The sequence below is a fragment of the Neomonachus schauinslandi genome, chromosome 8 (genome assembly GCF_002201575.2).
Source record: "Neomonachus schauinslandi chromosome 8, ASM220157v2, whole genome shotgun sequence".
In the NCBI taxonomy this organism is placed as follows: Eukaryota; Metazoa; Chordata; class Mammalia; order Carnivora; family Phocidae; genus Neomonachus; species Neomonachus schauinslandi.
Window position 1 is genome coordinate 116,416,185 of NC_058410.1, and position 26,239 is coordinate 116,442,423.

Below are 26,239 nucleotides of genomic sequence, written 5' to 3' on the forward strand. Positions count from 1 at the left end.
TGAGGAGGGCAGATGAATATAAAGAATCAGGGCCTTTCAGCTCAAAATCTGTGTAAGTGGAAACCCACTTAGGCCCTGGTGAAAGTGTCTGGGACCTCCTATTTAGGAGAGGTCCTGAGTGTTTCTCGCTCAGAATCTGGCTCTGTTTTGATCCCAGACCCTAAAACAGGAGCTTTGGATGGAGGAAGAGGCAGTTCTCAAAATAGGATCAGAGCTTGAGGCAAGAAAATCCAGTGGTTCTCCAATTACAAAACATCTCAATCCTTGAAATAGCTTTGTTTTAGTTAATGACAATTTGAAACACTTGCAGGAGTTTTCCGTTCCAGAGTAACAGTTGCTAACCGCAAGAGGCTCACTGCGGGGCGGGGCGCGTGCGCGCCCGGCTCGGCCCCGGGCTTCCGCGGGCGGCAGGTGTCGCGCGTCCCCCGCTGGTGGCCGCCCTGCCCGGAACCGGGGCCCGGTCTGGGAAAGCGAAAGCGAAAGCGGCGGGCGCCAGGACGCCCCCGCTTGCAGAGTGCCGCCAGCAGACAGAAGGGGGAAACGAAGGTGAGCCAGCGCGAGCGGATTTCAGAGCTCCGTGCTCAGCACGTAGCCGAAAGACGACCCCCCGGAGCTGCAGTCCCGAAGCCGCCGCGGGTGAGTTCGTGTGGCCGGAAGCCTGGAACGCTAACCGACGCATCCCAACCCGCCACCCACTCCGCGCCCCCCGCCTCCGGTCCCTCTGGCCTCCCCGGGAGTGCAAGGGAGCCGGGCGGGACCGCAGGGCGGCTCCTCGGAACTGGGCGGCGGCGGGCGGGTGGGGGTGGGGCGTAGGGGGAGGGGGGGGTCAGTTTTTTTTTTTTTAAAAGGATGAGGCTCCCTCTGACAGGCAGAATGCCTTCTGTCATAAGCGGGCCGTACTGATGGGCACTGGGGACCCAGGGGATCATTCAGGGTAGGGGTGGATAAAATGAGAAGCCGATGGACGGGTTGAGCGGAGTCGGGGTGGTGAGCATAGGGGCGAGGATGGGGACCCCAGGGCTGTAATTCCTCATTTTCTACCCCTAGATAACACCATGCGGTTCCCTGACCTGAGACCCTGCGCCTTCCTGCTGCTGGCAGACTTGGCTCTACTCTGGCTGCTTCAGGGGACTCTGGGGGCTCTCCTTCCCCCGGGGCTTCCGGGCCTGTGGCTGGAGGGGACCCTGCGACTTGGAGGGCTCTGGTGGCTGCTAAAGGTGGGAGGACCGCTGGGACTGGTGGGAACACTGCTGCCCCCGCTCTGCCTGGGGACCCCGCTGTTTCTCTCCCTGAGGGCCCTGGTCCCAAGGGCCTTGAGTGCTCCCCCAGTCAGAGTGGCTTCAGTCCCCTGGAGCTGGCTGCTGGTGGGGTATGCAGCTGCGTGGCTAAGCTGGGCCATGTGGGCTCTGCTGAGCTCCCCAGGAGCCCGGGAGAGGAAGCAGGGCCAGGAGAACAACACAGACTTGATGTGGAGGCTGCTGAAGCTCTCCTGGCCGGACGTGCCTTATCTAGTTGCAGCCTTCTTCTTCCTTATTATTGCCGTGTTGGGTGAGTCAGGATCTTCCTGTTGCTGAATTGGGAATTGGAGGTGGGCAAAGGCCCTTGGTGCCAGCATGTTCATCTGTTCTCCTTCATGCCTCTTTCAGGTGAGACAGTCATCCCTTACTATTCAGGTCATGTCATTGACATCCTGAGAGGTGATTTCGACCCTGATGCCTTTGCCAGCACCATCTTTTTCATGTGTCTCTTCTCCATTGGGAGGTAGGTGATGCTTGATTGGGTTCATTTGCTAGCCCTTCATCTTTACAGACCCCTTGCATTTCCTAACTCTGTTTTCAGATCCTTTAGTACACAAAGCACAAAATACTTCAACCAAAATATGTGTGAATTTGTTTATTTGCCATTCTATTTCACACATTCGTCCGTTCATTCTTTCATTCACCATATTTACCCAACATTATGCTTCTAATCCATACTTGCTACTCTTTGCTGAAACCAGTTCCTCAGAAGTGACTCCCAGACCCATATTTCTACACCTAGCTCTAGTCTTGTAGTCCAGTTGTCTTCTTGACATTCCCATTGGACAACCCACTGTCATCTTACACTCCACACACCCAGAGCTTCAAATGTATCACACTCCCTCCTGGTCTTGTTGAAAGTGCCTCCCTCTTTTATTCCCATGTACGAAACAATCAGTTTCCTGGGCTCCAAGCATCAGTATTGTTGATGCCTTTCTGATGTTCAGACACTAGCCCCATCATTTTCTGCTTTCAAAGTATTTCTCCTGTGGTGCTTTTCTGGCCATTCTCACTGTGATCGCTGGAGTTCAAACTCTCCTCATTTTATGTCTGACTAGCCCAACAACGTTCTAAACACAGAAACCCTATTTTGTGAAATACTTGCTTCTGTGTTTTCACATTTTCCCTTTAAGTTTAGTTGTATAAATGGTTGGCCTAAGAGGAATGCTCAACTCCAGGGACAATAGAGAAGAGGGAACAGCATGTCTCCAGGGCTCCAGAGAAGCGGAGGGCAAGGGAATTCATTGCTGCAGTTCCCACAATAAAGTAGGAAGAAGGACTTTGGGGGGAGGAAAGAGACCAAGACAGAGGGGGAGAGTAGAGGGACAGCACTGAAGGAGGTCATAGGCTATTTCTCTGGACAACATCTCTTCATTTCTGTTATAGTCTTCCCTGGGTCTAGCACGGAGTGAGCTCCACAGATACTCGTGAATTTGTATGTGTTATGATTTTGTTCCCACATCTAGCTCTCCCTGTCCTGTTTTTCTTCCCTCTGTTTGTTCCGGCCCCTCCCCTTGTCTCCTTCTCTCTTTGCCTCTCTTCTGCCTCTCATGGTACACTTTCCCCAGCCTTGTATTTCTTTTCATTCTGTGCTTTCTCCTCTGCTTCTCGCACTCGTTCCCTCCTGTGCACCTGTGTCCCCTTCATCCCCCGTTCCCTCCCTCCCCCACAGCTCACTGTGTGCCGGCTGCCGGGGAAGCTGCTTCACCTTCACCATGTCCAGAATCAATGTGCGGGTCCGGCAGCTGCTTTTCTCCTCCCTTCTGCGCCAGGACCTCAGTTTCTTCCAGGATACTAAGACAGGTGGGGCCTGGAGTCCGGGTCTGGGATTCCCCTGGACATTTCTTGCCCCTCAGTTACCCTCCAGCCCGTAAATAGCCTCTCTTCCGCTCACTGTGCCAGGCGCTGCTGAGGAGCTGCTGAGTTCTCTTTTGGGATGGGGCAGTGAGGTCGCCTCCCCCAGTCTCTGCGGTGATGGGGCGGGGGGGTGTTTAGAAGACGGGCCTGTGTTAATGGGGAGGGTTGGGGTCAGTCTCTGGGGGTTCTGCATTACGCATGGTTTCCTCACCGGCTCTGTCGTCCCCAGGGGAGCTGAATTCGAGGCTGAACTCGGATACCAAATTGATGAGCAGCTGGCTTGCTCTTAATGCCAACGTGTTCTTGCGAAGCCTGGTCAAAGTGGTGGGGCTGTACAGCTTCATGCTCAGCCTGTCCCCGCGACTCGCCCTCCTCTCTCTGCTCAAGGTGCCTCTGGCAGTAACGGCTCAAAAAGTGCACGATGTCCACCATCAGGTATGTGGGGGTGGTAGGGGATCCCCAGGGCAGAAGAAAACTCTCCCAGAGGTCTTCTCTTCTCAGCCTCAAGAGCAGCAGTTCTGACGGGCTTGAGAAGGGTGCTGACCCCTGGGATTTTATGTAAGTGTGTATGTGTGTGTGTGTGTGTGTGTGAGAGAGAGACAGAGAGAGAGAGAAGAGGGAGCATTTTTCTGGGAACAGGATAACTTCTTTTTTTTTTTCCCACTATTATAAGCCTCATTTTATTTCTTTTTATTATTATGTTATGTTAATCACCATACAATACATCATTAGTTTTTGATGTAGTGTTCCATGATTCATTGTTTGCGTATAACACCCAGTGCTCCATGCAGTATGTGCCCTCCTTAATACCCATCACCAGGCTAACCCATCCCCCCACCCCCTCCCCTCTAGAACCCTCAGTTTGTTTCTCAGTCCATCATCTCTCATGGTTCCTCTCCCCCTCTGATTCCCCCCCTTCATTTTTCCCTTCCTGCTATCTTCTTCTTCTTCTTTTTTTTTTTAACATATAATGTATTTAACATATAATGTATTATTTGTTTCCCACATAAAATTTATGTGGGAAAATAAAGATCCAAAGATAGCTATGAAAAAAAAAGTATACATAACATAAAATTGACCATTTTTACTATTTTTAATTGTGCCATGTCAGTGGCATTAAGTATGTTCACACTGTTGTGCAAGGATCACCACCATCCATCTCCAGAACTTTCTTCATCTTCCCAAGCTGAAACTTGGTACCTATTAAATAATAACTCCCCACTTCCCCTTCTCCCAGCCCCTGACAATGACCAGTCTATTTTCTGTCTCTATGAATTTGATTACTCTAGGTATCTCATGTAAGTGGGATCATCCAGTATTTGTCTTTTTGTGATTGGCTTATTTCATTTAGCGTAATGTCCTCCAGGTTCATCCCTCTTGTAGCACATGTCAGAATTTTCATCCTTTTTAAGGCTATTACTCCATTGATGCGTAGACCACATTTTGTTTATCCATTCCTCTGTTGCTGGATGCTTGGGTTGCTTCCACCTGTTGGCTATTGTGAATAATGCTGCTGTGAGCATGGGTGTACAAATATCTGTTCGAGTCTCTGCTTTCAGTTCTTTTGGGTATATACCCAGAGGTAGAATTGCTGGATCCTATGGTAATTCTATTTTTAATATTTGGAAGAGCTGCCAACATACTGTTTTCACAGCGCCTGCACCATTTTACATTCCCCTTGGCAATACACAAGGGTTTCGATTTCTCCACATCCTTCTCCAACACTTGTTATCTTCTGTTTGTTTCTTCTTTATTACATTCCCCAGTATTTATTTATCTTATAACTGGAAGTTTGTACCTTTTGACCACCTTCCTCCAATCAATCCCCACCCCTGTCTCTGGTCTTTGGTAACTACAAATCTGATCTCTTTTTCTGTGATTTTTTTTTTCTTTAGATGGCACATATAAATGAGATCATACAGTATTTGTCTTCTGTCTGGCTTATTTCACTTAGCATAATGCCCTCAGGGTCCATCCATATTGTTGCAAATGGCAAGATTTCCTTCTTTTTTATGGCTGAGTAAAATTCTGCTGTATACCTATATGCACCACTTCTTAAAAAAATAACAGCCATCCTAATTTTTGTGAGGTGATAGCTCACCATGGTTTTGATTTGCATTTCCCTAATGACTAGTGGTGTTGAACATCTTTTCATGTGCTTGTTGGCCATTTTTATATCTTTTTTGGAGAAATGTCTAAGGTCTTTGCTCATTTTTAAAATTGCGTTGTGTTTTACTTGTTGAATTGTAGGACTTCTTTCACTATTCTGGGTATTAGCCCCTTATCAGATACATGATTTGGGAAATGTTTTCTCCCATTTAGTGGGGTTCCTTTTCTGTGGATAGAGTCCTTTGATACACAAAAGTTTTTAATTTTGATGAAGACCAATTTATCTGTTTTTTTCTTTTGTTGCCTGTGCTTTAGGTTTATATCCAAGAAATCATCACCAAATCTAGTGTCATGAAGCTTTGCCCTGATGTTTTCTTCTAAGAGTTTTATGGTTTTAGCTCTGGTTTAGGTTTTTGATCCATTTTGAGTTACATTCCCACCTTTTGTTAACTAGCTGTGGCCACTTAGGAAAATGATCCCTTCTGCCTTCATTCAGACACCGAGGGTGGTGTGACTTCCCTTAAATGAAGGAGCAAAAATCACCTGTATCCCCTACACTACCCAGCACTGAGAGCTCTGTAACATTTTGTTCCCTCCCTCTCTACTCTCATTAGTCCTTCTGGAAAGAAATGTAAGGAAGAGGGAAAGAGGATGGTTAGATAGTTTTAGGTAGCTCGGGGGAGCATCCCCGGGGCAGGGATGAGACATGGGGTAGTCTCCTGTCTTCTGCCCCATCCGCCCCTTATACCCCCTGGCTCACTTTTGCAGGCAGTGCTTCAGGAGATCCAGAATGCTGTGGCGAAAGCAGGACAGGTGGTTCGGGAGGCAGTTGGAGGGCTGCAGACGGTGCGCAGTTTTGGGGCTGAGGAGCACGAGAGCTGTCTCTATAAGGAGGCCCTGGAGAGGTGCCGGCAGCTGTGGTGGCAACGAGACCTGGAACGTGCCCTCTACTTACTCTTTCAGAGGGTGAGGAGGCTGTGTGGCTGGGGCTAGGAGCCAGGGAGGGGCAGGGAAGGCAATGGGGTCCCCGCTGCTCAGTGTGGTAGGAGTGGACTCTTTCTTAGCGCTTTCTTCTTGCCCTGCAGATGCTGCACTTGGGAATGCAGGTGCTGATGCTGAACTGTGGACTGCAGCAGATCCTAGCTGGGGACCTCACCCAAGGTGGGCTGCTCTCCTTCCTGCTCTACCAGGAGGACATGGACCATTATGTGCAGGTGAGTCAGGAGCCTGGGCATACTCTTCCCCTCCCCACGGCCCCCCCTGTTTTTCTTTCTGGCCTCTGGGCCTTGGCCTTTATTTGCAGCCCTTAAAAATACAAAACCAGGGCGCTTGGGTGGCTCAGTTGGTTAAGCGACTGCCTTCGGCTCAGGTCATGATCCTGGAGTCCCGGGTTCGAGTCCTGCATCGGGCTCCCTGCTTAGCAGGGAGTCTGCTTCTCCCTCTGACCCTCTCCCCTCTCATGCTCTCTCTCTATCTCATTCTCTCTCTCAAATAAATAAATAAAATCTTAAAAAAAATACAAACCAAACCAAATCCCAACTCATTGTATTATGGAGAATTTCAAACATACGCAAAAAAAAAAAAAAAAAAAAAAAAGATAAACTATAATGAACCTGCATGTACCCATCACTTGCTTTAAAGTTATTAACTCATGGCCATTCTGTTTCAACTGTATCCCCACCCATATGATTCTGAAGCAAATTCAAGATATAGTTTTATCTGTAAATGCATCAGGGCGTATCTCTAAAACATAAACATTAAAAAAATATAACCACAAAGCCCTTCTCACACCAAAAAAGTATAACAGCAATTCCTAAAATTCATCAAATACAGGGGTTGTATTTCCACTTGTCTCATCCATGTAACATATGTGTATATATTACATTTATCTCTCTCGTGTATGTCTGGTAGGATCAGCCATTAATGCCCAGTGTCTAGATCCATTAAAATCATGAGGGGTTGCAAGACGGTGACACTCTACCATTCCTCCACTTATTAGCTTGAATACATCTATCCAGGGAGACTTACCCTCGTCTACTCTTTGGTAACCCTCTGGTACAGTTTGAGTAGGAAAGGCAGAATAGCATTTAGCTCTTTCCCTATATTTACCAGTTTTCAAAATAATTAGTTACTTCCTCTTGGTCGTTATTTTATAATTTTCCTAGATATTTGTGAATCGTCTTTTATGTATGGAGAGCTGGGCTAGGCACTCTGGTGGCTGCAAAGATGAGGTGGGCACCATGCCTGCTTTTAAGGAGCCCCCTGTCCAGCTAGGCAAAACAGAGCTGTGCGCGAGTAATACAGAACGGGCATTGGAAGGTCTGGGGATAGAAGTAGCGCTGAACAGGAGGAGTATGGACCTCTCCATCCTTTACATTGCAAATTAAGTATGGACCTCTCCATCCTTTACATTGCTGGGGTATTGGGTTGCCTTTAAAGTCCATCTGAATTGCACATTTAGGGGTAGGGAATCCTTTTTGGATGAGGGGAGGAGAAGCTTGGCCCGGTGGTGTGTGGCAGGGAGGAGCTGGGGAGCTGGTTTCTGATGAAGCTGACTCCTCCGTTCCTGTTTTCCAGGCCCTGGTTTACATGTGTGGCGATATGCTCAGCAACGTCGGGGCTGCCGAGAAGGTGTTTCAGTACCTGGACCGAAAGCCCAAGCTGCCTCCGCCCGGGACGCTGGCCCCTCCCACTCTGCGGGGGCTGGTGGAATTCCAAGACGTCTACTTCGCGTATCCCAACCGCCCCGACCAGCCTGTGCTCAAGGTGCCTGCCTGAAAGGGGCCGCGGGGAGGGAACCCGGGCCCCTCGCTCCCGGGCAGCACGGCCTGTAGATCCTTTGCCTCTGAGAAGTGGATCTTCCCTCTGGCAGAACAGGATGGGGAGGGCCCTGAGGCAAGCCTCTGACTGTTTCCTGGCATTTCTAGGGGCTGACGTTCACCCTACGTCCTGGCCAGATGACTGCTCTGGTGGGTCCCAATGGGTCCGGGAAGAGCACAGTGGCCGCCTTGCTGCAGAATCTGTACCAGCCCACGGGGGGAAGGCTGCTGCTGGATGGGAAGCCCATCTCCCAGTATGAACACTGCTACCTGCACCGACAGGTGGGTGGTGGCGGAGGAAGAAGAGGGACCGGAGCTAGGAGGGAAGAAGCGTGTGCAGTGTGGGAGAGCCGTGGGAATAAACACAAGGAGCCCATTCTGAGGGAGCTAGACCAGGAGGAAAAGAGGATCCCTGCCATGGGGGTTGACGCACCGTCCCCCGTTCCCATCCCCTCCCTCTGCACAGGTGACTTCGGTGGGGCAGGAGCCTGTGCTCTTCTCTGGTTCTGTGAGGGACAACATTGCGTACGGGCTGAAGAGCTGCAGTGATGAGAAGGTGATGGCAGCTGCCCAGGCCGCCAGCGCGGTGGGCTTCATACAGGAGATGGAGCATGGACTGTATACAGGTATCTGCAGTCAGAAGAGGAACTGGAGCTGCTTCTTGGGGGTGCGGGTTGTGTCTGCTCTTTCCTTGCCCTTTGCTCGGCTCCCACTTCCCCGCCTTCCCCAGCACCAGGAGCTCTCTAGTTGCCCGTCCTGTTCAGGAGTCTTTGTTCCCAATGGCCACGGGGTAGTTGTGCTCCCTCTCCGAGGGCAGCCCCAGCAGGTGTCCACCCCTGCCCTCCTGACACTGGCTCTCATGCCTCCTGATGGGTGCTGGTGGAAAGACCAGCTGTGCACTCGCCCGTGCTCATGGGGAGGATGTTGTCGTGGCCACTTGCGTTTGAGGAAAGGTATTTCTCCGTTTCCTCAGATGTAGGGGAGAAGGGGAACCAGTTGGCTGTGGGACAGAAACAGTGTCTGGCCATTGCCCGGGCCCTAGTGCGGGACCCACGAGTCCTCATCCTGGATGAAGCCACCAGCGCCCTGGACGTCCAGTGTGAGCAGGCTGTGAGTACCGGTGTGGGAGGGCGGGGCAGTGGGACCTGAGCAGCACGGTTGAAGGAGCAGCCTATGCAGAATTGGGCAGAGGCAAGACGAATGGAAGAGTATCTGTGCTTTTGCAGGGGGTGGGGAGTGGAATGGAGGGTATGCGGTGTGGGAACACCCCGTTTGTCCACAGCTCCCTTTTCTATGTGCCTCCTGCAGTAGGACAGCTGAGAGTGAAGGGCAGTGCAGACTCTATCATCCACTCTTTCCGACTTTCTCATCTTCCACGCCTTCTTTACCCTATGCCACGAGACATGGTGCCCAGTTGGGATATGGTGCCCATCCTGTTCTTACCTTTATTATTATTTTTTTTAAGGTTTTATTTATTTAAAAGAGACAGAGACAGAGAGGACAAGTGGGGGGGAGGAGCAGAAGGAGAAGCAGATTCCCTGCTGAGCAGGGAGCCTGATGCGGGACTCGATCCCAGGACCCTGGGATCATGACCTGAGCCAAAGGCAGATGCTTAACACTGAGCCATCCAGGCACCCCTATTTTTTTTAAGAGATTTTATTTATTTATTTGAGAGAGAGAGAGAGAGCAAGTGAGAGAGCTCAAGCAGGGTGAACAGCAGAGGGAGAGGGAGAAGCACACTCCCTGATGAGCAGGGAGCCCAACTTGGGCCTTGATCCCAGGACCCTGGGATCATAACCTGAGCCTAAGGCAGATACTTAAGCAACTGAGCCACCCAAGTGCCCCTGTTCTTCCCTTTCTGAGGCATTATGATCCTCCCCCTTCAGCTGCAGGACTGGAAATCCCATGGGGACCGAACGGTGCTGGTGATCGCTCACAGGCTGCAGACGGTGCAGAGTGCTGACCAGATCCTGGTGCTCAGGCAGGGAGAGCTGCTGGAGCACGCACAGCTCATGGAGGGCCAGGACCTCTATTCCCGCCTGGCGCAGCAGCTACTGGAGGACTGAGGCCCCGTCCCCGGGGCCCTTCTCATGGCCATCTCTGTGACCCACAGTAGCTCGTGCTCGGAGTTTCCCTGGGCTTGTGCCCCTCGGTAGTTGTTCATGGAGCTGGAGGCAGGGTAGGAGTTTGGACCATGTGTGCTCCTACTGGGGCTGGGAGTGAGGGGGAGGGGGGTGCCGTCTGTTTCTAAGACCATTTCCCTGGTGCTGAGTAGTGTATTGTGGCATATAATACAACTATTTAGAAATATTTTCCTTATTATGTAAATAGCACATATGCATCAAGAAAAATAAAACTAACCCTTGTTTCACTTCGCAGAGGTCACCATAGCTACTATTTTGCCAGCTACCTATCGTGTCTTATCTGTTCTTTGAGATAAATATTAGCCGATATAAATATTCATGAGGTTGCCTTTCTGTATCTTTCTCCATTCACACTGATGTCTGATATTTTGGGGAAGTTAGGATATGGAGGGGTAGAGCACAGTTTCCTAAGTAACAGTGTTAATAAAACATTGGTAATATCTACCATTTATAGAGTTTTAATATGAATAAGAACTATGCTAGATGTTTTTCAGGCATTATCATATTTAGTCCTTTTCCTCAACCCTATGAGGTTGATTATTATTATCCCCATCTTACAGATGAGGAAACTGAGTCTCAAAGAGATTAAATAACTTTTCCAAGGTTATACAGTGGTGGAGTTGGAGTTGAATCCAGGCCTGACCCAGGTCCACAATCTCAACCAATAAATTATATAACATCATGTGTTCATAATCTCGAATTCATACTCAGATCCAGTAAATAGCTCTGAATCCACTGCCTTCTCTCTAGTCCCATTGTTATTATAACTTTCATTTAGTCTTAGACGATCTCATTTCCAAAGAGGTTTCCCCACCGTTGGTTCACCTTTTCCAGCCATTCTTTGTGAAGTAATTTTTCTTTTCTAGCAGACACATAAGATGATGTCACTTCCGTAAAGTCCTTCAAGAGCTCTTCATTCCTTTCTGCTCAGATCTTCCTCACAGCATGCAAGGTTGTGCAGCTCATTTGCAGCACCCTTTCCTTTTGCATTGAGCTCCTGCAGCAAACTTACTGCCCTCCTCATGCCTTTGTGCCTTTGCATATGGTGTGTTCTTGCTGTTTCCTGAACCACCCTTCCCGATTTACTCCAAGTCCTTCAAGGCTTAACTCAGGGATCAGGTCTTCCAGGAAGCCTTTCCTAATCTCAGTCTGGAGAAAGTGTCCTTTCCATGTGCTTCTATCACCCGAGCGTTTACCTATTTCCCAGCCTGTAATAAACTCCTTATCCTCCCACCTCTCTGTTATCCCACTAGACCATGAGCTCCTGGGGGGAAGGCCATATGTCTTATTAAGCTTTATATTGACAACCTGGTACAGGCTGTCGATTCATAGCAGACAAGAAGCCAATGTCTGTTGCACAAATGAGTAAATCTTCTCTGTCCTCTCTATATGCCAACCACTGAAAATTCAGAGCTGTGTACATTACTGCCTTTTGGGAGGGACTTACCTTTGAAGGTTCCTATTCTAGGAAAGAGAAACTTTCACATTCCCAGAAACACCAGGTACTTTCCAGCTCTAGCAATGAACTAGCCAGAACTTCTGTTTTGCTTTTTTTTTCTTTTTTTCCTGCCTGGTAACTGTTGGGAATGAGGCAGGGTGAGAGTAGGGAGCTTTTTCATGCAGATAAGCCTTTGCTTCATTCTGCTGTTTGTGTCTCGAATATTGAAATACCCACAGAAGAGAGAAGTCTGGCCTAATTCCTTCCCCTTTCAACCAAACATCCTTCCTCTACTTATACAATGGGAATAATCATTCCTATATCTCCCAACCTTAGGGAAACTGTTGCCCTCATGGAAGAAGATGATCTGTTAAAATCCTTTGCTATCCTCAGTATGACACCCATAGACTCCTAATAGTTTAAGCCTGGAAGGCATCTTAAAAGTAACATAGCAGTCAAATCTTACTTTACAGAAAGGAAAACTGGCCTGAAATCACAGGGCTACTCAGTGATTGAGCTGGGAAGAAAACTCAGGCATCCAGATGGGCAGTTCAGAAAGATGCAGCAGACCTCAGGATCTTAGGATGTCTCAAAAGTTGGTTATTTCAGGGAATCTCCCAAGTAGGCCTTCTGTCAGGGACACATTCTGGAAATGTTTCCCTGGAGGTCAAAGAGTGGAACTTTGGCAAATGCCTACAAGTGTGGTCTGTCTGGTAGCCACAGATATGGGTAATTCTGGTCTGTTCCCAAGTTCTAGTTCTTTTCATTCACCTCCCCTCCCCTCCAACACCATTTGATCTGCCAGCCCCTTAACTTCCCCTTCTTGTCACTTACTTTCGGCATCTTTCCCACTCGGTCGTATTTTACTCTTGCCAAAGGATGGTATGAATGGAGAGGGTAAACCTAAGAAACTCTCATAGATTTCTTTGGAGCCCCTAGACAACCTCCCACCCCATCTGCTTTGCCCAGTGTGGAAATGGTGTTGAATTGCAAGTCCTTTATTCCCCAGAGGAGTAGGTAGCCCACCTGCAGTCCACATGGCAGTGTGGTTCAAGAGGAGGAAGAGTTCAGTTGTCAGAATTTTGGAGAAAGGAGTAGGCAGTAAGGAAAACAAAGATCTTCCCGGTTTTTGGTGCTGAGTGAGCCAAAAAAGCACCCATCTGATTGAGTCTGATGCCCATCTAGTGATCCTAGGAAATACTGGGTTTTGAACCTAGAGTTTTATGGACTTATGAATTGTAATAACTTTAATGACAGTAATCATTCAAGTGCTATGCTAAGTGCCTGACGTATATCTTTGTACTTTTTCTTCAAGATAATCCTATGTGGCAGATATTACTATATCAATTCTAAGAATGAGGAAATGGAGGTTTAGGCACATTGCCTGGGTCACAAAGCTTGGAAAAGGTGGACTCTGCCCAGCTTTACTACAAAACTCCTCAAAAGAGTTGCCTATACTCCCTCTATCTGCTTACCCTCCTACTATTCTTTCTTAAAGATATAATTTATGTGAATAGGCAATATATTAATGTGATTTAAAATTCAAAAGCCACAAAAAGGTATGCAGAGGAAACCCTCTCTCCCATCCTTCCCATGGTTTGCCATGGGAAACAAGGGTTAATTTTACTTTTCTTGATGCATATGTGAGAGTGCATACACAATCCATGCTCCAAGCTTTATGTTTATCCTTCTAGGGAAATTTCATGTATATTTAAGCAAATATGTATATACGTTCTTGTTCCCTATTTTTACAAATAGCAGATCCTTAGATCCACTGTTCTGAACTTTAGTTTTTATACTTAGAAATATATGACTATATAGCATTCTATTTTATGGAAGTACCGTATTTCATTTAGCTTGTCTTCTCCTATTGATGGGTAATTAGGTTACTGGAAGTCTTTAGCTATTATAAGCAATGCCTTGTATAGACATTATAATACATATGCGCAAGAATATCCATAGGATAAAATTCTAAAGGGGGAGTTGCTGAGTCCAAGTGTATATACATTACTAATATTGATATATGTTGCAAAATTGCCTTCATAGATGTTGTATTCATGCACAGTTCCATCAGCAATATATGAATTTATCTGTTTTCCCACATTCTCATCAACATGGAATGTTGTTAAATTAGGTTTTGTCAATCTTATGGATAAAAAGTGACATCATGTGGTAGTTGTCATTTGTTTTTCTTTTATTACCACTTACATAAGGATACTAAATTCAGCAAGTAAATTCGGGACACAGGAAGCAAAGATGAGAAACACATACAAACGCACACACACACACACAACAATAACAACAAAACATCTGTCTAAAATATTGGTAAATCAGAATGAGGAATGAAAAATGACTATAAAAATCACTAACAGTTATGGCCATTAAATTTAAGAACATGATAGAACAATCACAACATGAGAATGAGGCAGATAAAGTAAAACATTCTAAAGCCTTTGTCTTATTTGGGAAGAGGGTAGAGTTTAACTTCGGATGTTGCCGGTTTAGGTAGCTATGTTAAAAACATAGGGGTAAAAATAGAGCTACCCAACAACCCAGCAATTGTGCTACTAGGTATTTAACCAAAGGATACAAACATAGTGAACTGAAGGGGCACCTGCACCCCAATGTTTATAGCAGCAATGTCCACAATAGCCAACCTATGGAGAAAGCCCACATGTCCATCGACAGGTGAATGGATAAAGATGTGGTATACACACACACACACACACACACACAATGGAATATTAGCCATCAAAAAATGAATTCTTGCCATTTGCAACGACATGGATGGAACTAGAGGGTATTATGCTAAGCAGAATAAGTCAGGCAGAGAAAGACAAATACCATAGGATTTCACTCATATGTGAAATTTAAGAAACAAAACAGATGAACATAGGGGAAGGAAAGGAAAAATAAAATAAGATGAAAACAGAGAGGAAGGCAAATCGTAAGAGACTCTTAACTATAGGAAATAAACTGAGGGTTGCTGAAGGGGGATAGGGTAATTGGGTGATGGGTGTTAAGGAGGCCACTTGATGTGATGAGTGTTGGGTGTTATATGCAACTGATGAATCACTAAATTCTATCTCTGAAACTAATAATGCAGTATATGTTAATTAAATTGAATTTAAATAAAAATTTTTATTTTTATTATTTTTATTTTTTTTAAGATTTTATTTATTTATTTGACAGAGAGAGACACAGTGAGAGAGGGAACAGAAGCAGGGGGAGCAGGAGAGGGAGAAGCAGGCTTCCCGCCAAGCAGGGAGCCCGATGCGGGGCTCGATCCCAGGACCCTGGGATCATGACCTGAGCTGAAGGCAGACGCTTAACGACTGAGCCACCCAGGCACCCCTAAATAAAAAATTTTAAAAAGTGTAGGGGTAACTCTTAACTAAGAGAATTTAAAATCCTTAAGCCAGGGGGCGCCTGGGTGGCTCGGTCATTAAGCATCTGCCTTTGGCTCAGGTCATGATCCCAGGGTCCTGGGATCGAGCCCTGCATCAGGCTCCCCACTCAGCGGGAAGCCTGCTTCTCCCTCTCATGCTCCCCCTGCTTGTGTTCCCTCTCACGCTGTGTCTCTCTCTGTCAAATAAATAAAATCTTAAATCCTTAAGTCAGTAAGAGGAAATTAGAGACTACTTTAAAAATGTAATCAGGCGGAGCAAGATGGCGGAGGAATAGGAGACCTGGATTTTGTCTCCTCTCAGGAATTCAGCTGGATAGGGATCAAACCATTCTGAACACCTACAAACTCAACAGGAGATCGAAGAAAAGAAGAGCAACAACTCTCTCATCAGAAAAGCGACCACTTTCTGGAAGGTAGGACATGCGGAGAAGTGAATCCGAGGCGATATTCGGGAGGATAGACGGCGGGGAGGGGCCTCCGTTGGCCGCTTCTGGCAAGTGATAGAACCATGGAGCACAAATAATGCAATATATGTTAAGAAAAAAAGAAGAAGAAGAAGTTAGCAGGAGGGGAAGAATGAAGGGGGAGAAATCGGAGGGGTAGACGAACCATGAGAGATGATGGACTCTGAAAAACAAACTGAGGGTTCTAGAGGGGAGGGGGGTGGGAGGATGGGTTAGCCTGGTGGTGGGTATTGAGGAGGGCACATTCTGCATGGAGCACTGGGTGTTATGCACAAACAATGAATCATGGAACACTTCATCTAAAACTAATGATGTAATGTATGGGGATTAACATAAGAATAAAAAAATAAAAAAATTGTAATCAATTTAATATAAGTGATGAAAGGAGAAAAAAAAGCAAAGAAAGAACATAACAAAATAGAAAACACAATAATAGTAGAAACAAATCTAGATAATTTAGTAATCCTAATAAATGTAAATAGCTTAAATTTGAAGTTAAAAGTAAGAGGTTTTTCAGATTGGATTAATAATATAGCTGTCCTACCCTTATCTGTGGGGGATATGTTCCAAGACCCCCAGTGGATGCCTGAAACCGCAGATAGTAACTGAACTCCATGTATACTTTGCTTTTCTCTATATGTACATACATATAATAAGGTTTAATTTGTAATTTAGGCACAGTAAGAGATTAACAATAGTAACTAATAATAAAATAGAACAAATATAACAATATATTGTAATAAAAGTTATGTATTGTTTCTCTTTCTCAAAATACCTTATTGTACTGTGCTCACCCTTCTTATGATGATGTGAGATGATAAAATGACTATGTGATGAGATTAGTTGAGGCGAGTGATGTAGGCATTGTGACCTAGCATTAGACTACCATTGACCTTCTGACCTTCTGATGTCAGAAGGAGGATCCTTGACTTGTGGGTGATAGTTGACCATATGTCATGAAACTGCAGAAAGTGAAGCTGTGGGAGGGGATCACAAAATCCAGTTACATGCTCTTCATATTAATCACAAAGAAAACCTAAAGACATGAAAAGCTTAAAACCAAAACATGCAATAAGATACATGAAACAGACACTAACAGAAGACAATGTTTGTCATTACTTTGACACCTAAAAATATAGTCTAAGAGCAAAGGCATTAGTAGAAACAAAGACGATCATTGGATAATGATACCAAGATGTCACTAGAACATTATACTAAAACAGACTCAGTCTACACCTAACAAAGATACCACAAAATATGTAGGAAAATATAGTCAGAATTAGACGAAATTGACAAACAGAAACATATTTCTCAATAATTGTAGATTGAATGGAAAAATGAGTAAGGATATAGAATAAGCTTATTTATGGCCTTGTCTATAATATCCGGGAGTCTAAAGCTATCTCACAAAATGGGTAAAACAAGTATTCATATTTAGAACATACTGAGAGTACAAAGGTAAACACAAGGAAAATGGAAGAGGAGAGGAGAGGATGTATGCTAGCACTTTTATGATGTTCAAACTGATAGAAACTAAAGAAAGAGGAAACTTATTGTATTATATAAGAATAAAATTATCAGGACAACCCCAAAATATTCACCTTTTAAAATATCTGAAAAACTGCAATTTAGAAAACACGACACACAATGAAAGATTTTTTTAAAAGAAATACTCATATAAATGGCATATTTAAGAAAATAATATTACGTACAAATCACAAATTACACTGCATCTATTTGCTATGTTAATTGTAAATGGGCTTAACCGATATATAAAATAAAAATGGTTTTAGGTTAGATTGAAAGAAAAACTGCTGTTTGCAATATACAAAAAAACACACCTAAAATAGAGTGACTCAGATAGGTCCATTCATTTATTCAAAAAATAAAATGATGGGTAACGCATAGCGAAAGAATGCAAATAAAAAGGAAGCAGAGATCACAACACCTTTATTAAACAGGTGAAATTCAAATGGAAAAAGTTGAGTGAGACAAGAAGGCACTTTATAATGTGAAGTGTAAAATTCATAATGGATATATAAGAGATGTGCATTTAAATTCTAGATAGCATATAAGGAACTCTCATAAAGCTGAAATTAAGGTAGATGCAAGGAAAATATTCAGAAATGTATTAGGTGACTTTAATTTAATTAGTATTAGGTTACTTTAATTTACTTTTCTCAGTGGACAAAAATAAGTATGATCACAGAAGATATTCCAACAGTATAAAATTAGATCTGATGGATCTATATTAAACTTTCTTCATTAAAAATAGAGAACACATGGTGAGCGCTGTGAATTGTGTAAGACTGTTGAAGCACAGACCTGTACCTCTGAAACAAATAATACATTATATGTTAAGGAAAAAGAAAAAAAAAAAAAAGAAGAAGAAGATAGCAGGAGGGGAAGAATGAAGGGGGGGGGGAGTCGGAGGGGGAGAAGAACCATGAGAGACGATGGACTCTGAAAAACAAACTGAGGGTTCTAGAGGGGAGGGGGGGTGGGAGGATGGGTTAGCCTGGTGATGGGTATTAAAGAGGGCATGTACTGAATGGAGCACTGGGTGTTATATGCAAACAATGAATCATGGAACACTACATCAAAAACTAATGATGTAATGTATGGTGATTAACATAACATAAAAAAAAAGAAAAAACAAAACAAAACAAAAAAATAGAGAACACATCTTTTCAAGTTCCAGCAAAACATTAATGAAAATGGACTACATATTACGGTACAAAAAAAAACCTCAATAAGTTCCTAAAAGTAGAAATGATATAGATACTATTCTCTGACCATAATGGAACAAGCTGGATAATAATAAAAAAATCAGAAAAGATAAATACTGATCCACATTGAAACTCAAAGAAACCATTTCTTTCTTGATCAGAGAGAAAAACAAAAATGAAAAATTTCTAGAAAAATGATAATTAAAAATCACACATCAAAAGTCATGGGATATAGCTCAGGCAGTGCTCAGCAGAGAATTCATGGCCTTAATTGCTTAAATCAATTAAAGGAAAGAAGGAAACCAAGCGAATTAAGTGAAAAGAACAACACAATCAGTCACATGAAAACAGGAACAGATAATAAAAATAAAAGCAGAACTTGAAGAGCTAGAAAACAGAAAAATAGAATAAATTCAAAAGCTCTAAAAAATTTCAGTAAAATAAACCACTGACAAACCTAATTTGGCTAATTTCTCTACTAAAAAAGTAGAGAAAATAAGAAATGACAAGGACAAAATTAATAATGAACAGGGGAAAAACCACACAAAATTGTTTTATTCAATTTTATAAAAATAAACTTGAAAACTTGGATTGAATGAATAATTCTCTATACCAAAACCAATCCCTTTAGAGGTAGAATATTTGTATAGAATAATTTCCAATGAAGAAACAGGAAAAACTGTAAAAGAGCTACCCCAATAAAACTTCAGGTCCAGATATTTAGGGCAGTGTAATGAAGTCCTTAAAGAAAAAGAAAAAAGAGAATTCTAATCCTAATTAAATGGTTCAGCAGCAGCAAATGTGTTCTTTTAGTGAAGTAAGGATAATATCAATGTTAAACTATGACAATGTATGAAAATAAAACTATAGATGAATTTACTTATTAATATGCAAAAATCCTTAAAAATATTTACAACAGAATGTAGCACAAATTGAAAAAAAAAACACATCAAGATAGGGTTGGGTTTGTTCTAGAGAGCCTTTTTAAAGTTCATAATATAATTTCAGTGGGTATTTCCTAAGAATAATGAGTTCAAATAAACAAATTAGCAGAACAAAAAACCACCAACATTCACTTTTCCAGGATGATGTGACGGACAAAACCATCCTAGGAGAGAGGTGTCACATAGTAAGCATAAATCAATATGCTGGGTGGATGCACCCAGCCGGCAGTCATATTAAACAAGTGATAGCTGATTAGAATCCAGCCTTTTGGTTCTTCATTCCCAAATGGACTCTCACAGACTAAGGTCACAAGTTTGCTTCTGACACCCCAAATTGCAACAATTTCTGTTGTTTCTCATACTCTTTCCTTCTTACCTTTCCCCTCACTGTATCAGCACTGAAGGAGAATTTAGCAAATGTTTTGAGCTGGCAAAATTCTTAGTACAATTCCTTCAGTTAAACTGTGTCTCAACACACAGTGTTCCCTAAAAATGTTTTAATTCTTTTTTTATAAGATCTTATTTATTAATTTGAGAGAGTGCAAGGGGGAGGAGCAGAGGGAGAGGGACAAGCAGACTCTGCACTGAGCATGGGGAGCCCCATTCAGGGCTTGATCCCATGACGCTGAGATCATGACCTGAGCCCAAATCAAGAGTCAGATGCTTAACCAAATGAGCCACCCAGGCACCCCATTTTCTTTCTTTCTTTTTTTAAAAAATATTTTTATTTTGGGGCACCTGGGAGGCTCAGCTGTTAAGCGTCTGCCTTTGGCTCAGGTCATGATCCCAGGGTCCTGGGATCGAGCCCTGCATCGGGCACCCTGCTCCGCGGGAAGCCTGTTTCTCCCTCTCCCTCTCCCCCTGCTTGTGATCATGCTCTCACTGTGTCTCTCTCTGTCAAATAAATAAATAAAATCTTAAAAAAATTTTTTTTAATTTTATTTTTAAATAGGCTCTACACCCCACGTTGGGCTCAAACTCATGCTCTACCTACTGAGCCAGCGAGGCACCCCTATGTTTTCGTTTTCTGTTCAGTAACTCAGAATATTTTTCTAATGTCTCCAAGGCGGTTTATGTTTCTTGTGATAGGAAGGTGTAGGAAGAGGAAAATGAATGTAAATGAGCAGTTTGTTTCAACTTTAAAGTCACCAAAATAGTAATTGAAGGGGGATTTGTGTCAGATACTAGGGAGAATAATGATTTTATACCTCTCTCAAGAAACAATCACATTGGGTGCCTGGGTGGTCTAGTCGGTTAAGCGTCTGACTCTTGATTTTGGCTCAGGTCATGATCTCAGGGTTGTGAGATCGACCCCATGTTGGACTCTGCGCTCAGTGAGGAGTCTGCTTAAGACTCTCTCTGCCCTTCCCCCACCTGCCCCCACTCCAGTGTGCACTCTCTCTCTAAACAAAAGGAAACAATCACATCTATCATACTTACCTTCTCTCACTCCCTAGAGAATAGAATAGAGAGGGAACGAGGAAGAGGGATGCAAGATACAGATTTGAGTGAAAAATCACAGAAGAGCCTGTATCTATATTAGGTAGGGCTCTTGGCTGAAATCAGACAGGAAGAGGGAGATCAGAATGCCCCACCTTGTTTTTCAAGCTCATACAATTAGAACACAAAGACAAAAACATGGGAGAAAGGAGCCAGGCCACCACCTCTCCCTTTTTTAGCTTCTCCCCAGAACTAATTCAACAAAGTTTCTAACTGCATGAATTGATGCTTGTGTCAGAGGCCATGGACAAGGGAGATTCACAGGTTGATACTGCTTTCTCTTCTTAGTGCCCATAGATAGGTTCTATGCCACTCTTTGCTTGCGATATATGAGACCACTGATTTCCTTTTGTGAGGTAGGATATGATGGGGGTCTATTCTGGTTCCAAGTAGTTCTAATAAAATCCTTCAGTTATTTTGCTCCTTTGTGCATCTTATCATTGCAAGGATACTGAAGGAGTAGAAATAAAGCTTTCCTGGGGCCCCAAGTAAGAAATACCATGCAATGGAAAAAGCACTGCTGATGGAATTACTAGTTATGTGACCCTTGGTTTATTCTTTCACTACTTCAGCTATAAAAGGGAGATCATAATAATATCTCTGCAAAGGGTTATTATTATGATTCTCTCTCTATTCTTCTTTTTCTCTCTTTCTCTCTCCCCTCATCCCCCACCACCATACACACAGACATTCACAGTGCTTAGAAAACTGACTCATAATGTATAATCAACAAATATTAGCTATTATGATGATGATGTAGGCAAGTCAGATTTTAGAGTTTATGAGCCTTAAACACGTTCACACCAGAAGTAGGAAAGAGCAGCCCTCCTAACTTTCTGGTTCAGCATCCACATCCTCCAGTCTCCCCTCAATCAACTCTTTCTCTTCCTCTAAATCCAAATACAGGCACACCTTTTATCTGTATTCTCTAGGCCTCACTCTTTCCCTCTCCTCAAGATCTCTCTCTCTCATCCTTGAGAAGCCCAGCTACAGTATTGCCTGCAGAGGAGCTAACCAGACTTGGACTTAAGCCTCTGTTACCCTCTCATGCTTTTGCTGCTTCTGATAATATCAGTGTCAGGTTCTCATTCACTTAGCTTCAAGTAGAATGTTTTTCTCCACTTCCAAATGAGATAAAATACATGGGAAAGACTAAGGTAGGTGTAGGTAGGAGGAAGGGAGGAAGTTAAAACTCAGTGGCTTGAGCTCCTTCTGATTACCACCTTTTCACTCAGCTCCACACCTGCCCTCCCAAGTGGTAGCAACACAACCATATGCCTCTAGAAGAAGTACCCACAGTCATGGGTCAGATGCTCTGTGGACAGAGTCTACCAGTTTTGGCTTGTGCTCAGGCTTCTAATTCATGAATATTCAAATCTACTTGAGCGATGTGGAAGGGGCAGGTCAACATTCTTGTTCTTGTCCTATATTAGTTAGGTTAAGTTAGGCCAGGCTGTGGTAACAACCCTCAGAGCCTTAATCAAGCAAAACTCTCTCATTCATACAGCACCTGTTGTGGGTTTGGGTGACTCTCTAGGGCTTCTCCTCTTCGTGACGACTCTGCTCATTAGACTGCTTTTGTATTCTGATTCTATCATTTCAACACAAGGCTGTCTTGGTTGACTTGGTAAGGGAAGAAAAGAAGAGTCATCCAATAGTAGTTAAATTCTTTGACTAAGAACCTTTTTGTTCACTAACCATTGGCTAGAACTAGTCACACAGTCCTGGGAAACCAGGAAGTACAGTTTTCCATGTGCCCAGGAAGTAGAAGATGTTGGTGAACACTAGTGATGTCTTCCCCACTTCCCCATCATTTTCTTTATCTGTCTTGATCTCCCAGTAGAAGGCATTATTATTTTGATTGGTCAGATTCCAGGGCAGGGCGTGTTTACTGAGTGTGAGGGACACAGTATTTAAAGGTTACATAGTTGCATTTCACCTCTTTTCTTTCTTTCTTTTTTTATTCTTATGTTAATCCCCATACATTACATCATTAGTTTTAGATGAAGTGTTCCATGATTCATTGTTTGTGCATAACACCCAGTGCTCCATGCAGAATGTGCCCTCCTCAATACCCACCACCAGGCTAACCCATCCTCCCACCCCGGTCCCCTCTAGAACCCTGTTTGTTTTTCAGAGTCCATCGTCTCTCATGGTTCGTCTACCCCTCCGATTTCCCCCGCTTCATTCTTCCCCTCCCGCTACCTTCTTCTTCTTCTTTTTTTTTTTCTTAACATATATTGCATTATTTGTTTCAGAGGTACAGATCTGAGATTCAACAGTCTTGCACAATTCACAGCGCTTACCAGAGCACATACCCTCCCCAGTGTCTATCACCCAGTCACCCCATCCCTCCCACCCCACCCCCCACTCCAGCAACCCTCAGTTTGTTTCCTGCAATTAAGAATTCCTCATATCAGTGAGATCATATGATACATGTCTTTCTCTGTTTGACTTATTTCACTCAACATAATACCCTCCAGTTCCATCCACATCGTGGCCAATGGCAAGATCTCATTCCTTTTGATGGCTGCATAATATTCCATTGTATATATAGACCACATCTTCTTTATCCATTCATCTGTCGATGGACATCTTGGCTCTTTCCACAGTTTGGCTATTGTGGATATTGCTGCTATAAACATCGGGGTGCACGTACCCCTTCGGATCCCTACTTTTGTATCTTTGGGGTAAATACCCAGTAGTGCAATTGCTGGATCATATGGTAGCTCTATTTTCAACTTTTTGAGGAACCTCCATGCTGTTTTCCAGAGTGGCTGCACCAGCTTGCATTCCCACCAACAGTGTAGGAGGGTTCCCCTTTCTCCGCATCCCCGCCAACATCTGTCGTTTCCTGACTTGTTAATTTTAGCCATTCTGACTGGTGTGAGGTGGTATCTCATTGAAGTTTTGATTTGGATTTCCCTGATGCCGAGCGATATTGAGCACTTTTTCATGTGTCTGTTGGCCATTTGGATGTCTTCTTTGGAAAAATGTCTGTTCATGTCTTCTGCCCATTTCTTGATTGGATTCTTTGTTCTTTGGGTGTTGAGTTTGATGAGTTCTTTATAGATTTTGGATACTAGCCCTTTATCTGATGTGTCATTTGCAAATATCTTCTCCCATTCTGTCGGTTGTCTTTTGGTTTTGTTGACTGTTTCCTTTGCTTTGCAAAAGCTTTTTATCTTGATGAAGTCCCAATAGTTCATTTTTGCCCTTGCTTCCCTTGCCTTTGGTGATGTTTCTAGGAAGAAGTTGCTGCGGCTGAGGTCAAAGAGGTTGCTGCCTGTGTTCTCCTTTAGGATTTTGATGGACTCCTGTCTCACATTGAGGTCTTTCAAACATTTGGAGTCTATTTTTGTGTGTGGTGTAAGGAAATGGTCCAGTTTCATTCTTCTGCATGTGGCTATCCAATTTTCCCAACACCATTTGTTGAAGAGACTGTCTTTGTTCCATTGGACATTCTTTCCTGCTTTGTCAAAGATGAGTTGACCATAGAGTTGAGGGTCCATTTCTGGGCTCTCTATTCTGTTCCATTGATCTATGTGTCTGTTTTTGTGCCAGTACCATGCTGTCTTGATGATGACAGTTTTGTAATAGAGCTGGAAGTCCGGAATTGTGATGCCGCCGGCTTTGCTTTTCTTTTTCAACATTCCTCTGGCTATTTGGGGTCTTTTCTGGATCCATACAAATTTTAGGATTATTTGTTCCATTTCTTTGAAAAAAGTGGGTGGTATTTTGATGGGGATTGCATTGAATGTGTAGATTGCTCTAGGTAGCATTGACATCTTCACAATATTTGTTCTTCCAATCCATGAGCATGGAACGTTTTTCCATTTCTTTGTGTCTTCCTCAATTTCTTTCATGAGTATTTTATAGTTTTCTGAGTACAGATCCTTTGTCTCTTTGGTTAGATTTATGCCTCGATATCTTATGGTTTTGGGTGCAATTGTAAATGGGATCGACTCCTTAATTTCTCTTTCTTCTGTCTTGTTGTTGGTGTATAGGAAAGCCACTGATTTCTGTGCATTGATTTTATATCCTGCCACTTTACTGAATTCCTGTATGAGTTCTAGCAGTTTTGGGGTGGAGTCTTTGGGGTTTTCCACATAAAGTATCATATCATCTGCAAAGAGTGAGAGTTTGACTTCTTCTTTGCCAATTCGGATGCCTTTGGTTTCTTTTTGTTGTCTGATTGCTGTGGCTTGGACTTCCAATACTATGTTGAATAGCAGTGGTGATAGTGGACATCCCTGCCGCGTTCCTGACCTTAGGGGGAAAGCTCTCAGTGTTTTCTCATTGAGAATGATATTCGCTGTAGGTTTTTCATAGATGGCTTTTATGATATTGAGGTATGTACCCTCTATGCCTATACTCTGAAGAGTTTTGATCAAGAAAGGATGCTGTACTTTGTCAAAAGCTTTTTCTGCATCTATTGAGAGGATCATATGATTCTTGTTCTTTCTTTTGTTAATGTATTGTATCACGTTGATTGATTTGCGGATGTTGAACCAACCTTGCAGCCCTGGGATAAATCCCACTTGGTCGTGGTGAATAATCCTTTTAATGTACTGTTGGATCCTATTGGCTAGTATTTTGGTGAGAATTTTTGCATCCATGTTCATCAGGGATATTGGTCTGTAATTCTCCTTTTTGATGGGGTCTTTGTCTGGTTTTGGGATCAAGGTAATGCTGGCCTCATAAAATGAGTTTGGAAGTTTTCCTTCCATTTCTATTTTTTGAAACAGTTTCAGAAGAATAGGTATTAATTCTTCTTGAAATGTTTGGTAGAATTCCCCTGGGAAGCCATCTGGCCCTGGGCTTTTGTTTTTTGGGAGATTTTTCATGACTGCTTCAATTTCCTTAGTGGTTATAGGTCTGTTCAGGTTTTCTATTTCATCCTGGTTCAGTTTTGGTAGTCTCTAGGAATGCATCCATTTCTTCCAGGTTATCTAATTTGCTGGCATAGAGTTGCTCATAATATGTTCTTATAATTGTTTGTATTTCTTTGGTGTTGGTTGTGATCTCTCCTCTTTCATTCATGATTTTGTTGATTTGGGTCATTTCTCTTCTCTTTTTGATAAGTCTGGCCAGGGGTTTATCAATCTTGTTAATTCTTTCAGAGAACCAGCTCCTAGTTTTGTTGATCTGTTCTACTGTTCTTTTGGTTTCTATTTCATTTATTTCTGCTCTGATCTTTATTATTTCTCTTCTCCTGCTGGGTTTAGGCTTTATTTGCTGTTCTTTCTCCAGCTCCTTTAGGTGTAGGGGTAGGTTGTGTACTTGAGACCTTTCTTGCTTCTTGAGAAAGGCTTGTATTGCTATATACTTTCCTCTTAGGACTGCCTTTGCCGCATCCCAAAGATTTTGAATAGTTGTGTTTTCATTTTCATTGGTTTCCATGTATTTTTTTTAATTCTTCTTTAATTTCCTGGTTGACCCATTCATTCTTCAGTAGGATGCTCTTTAGCCTCCATGTATTTGAGTTCTTTCCAACTTTCCTCTTGTGATTGAGTTCTAGTTTCTAA

General features: G+C 43.5%; 1 protein-coding gene across 1 annotated transcript; it reads left to right on the forward strand.

The window, feature by feature from the left end:
- The first annotated feature begins 591 nt into the window (after positions 1-591).
- TAP2 (transporter 2, ATP binding cassette subfamily B member) lies at positions 592-10,664 on the forward strand. Its single transcript, XM_021684534.1, has 12 exons — positions 592-636; positions 1,048-1,548; positions 1,647-1,761; positions 2,971-3,101; positions 3,385-3,590; positions 6,033-6,230; positions 6,350-6,478; positions 7,842-8,030; positions 8,192-8,365; positions 8,550-8,709; positions 9,057-9,193; positions 9,970-10,664. Exons 2-12 carry the CDS (start codon positions 1,056-1,058, stop codon positions 10,147-10,149), a joined length of 2,112 nt encoding a protein of 703 aa, XP_021540209.1. The 5' UTR covers positions 592-636; positions 1,048-1,055; the 3' UTR covers positions 10,150-10,664.
- Positions 10,665-26,239: the final 15,575 nt, after the last annotated feature.

Bases quoted from the DNA above. Each gene is read 5' to 3' on its own strand.
- TAP2 (XM_021684534.1), top strand. From the start codon at position 1,056: ATGCGGTTCCCTGACCTGAGACCCTGCGCCTTCCTGCTGCTGGCAGAC. The intron at 1,762-2,970 runs GTAGGTGATGCT...CCTCCCCCACAG, and splicing joins TGTCTCTTCTCCATTGGGAG to CTCACTGTGTGCCGGCTGCC. The intron at 9,194-9,969 runs GTGAGTACCGGT...CTCCCCCTTCAG, and splicing joins ACGTCCAGTGTGAGCAGGCT to CTGCAGGACTGGAAATCCCA.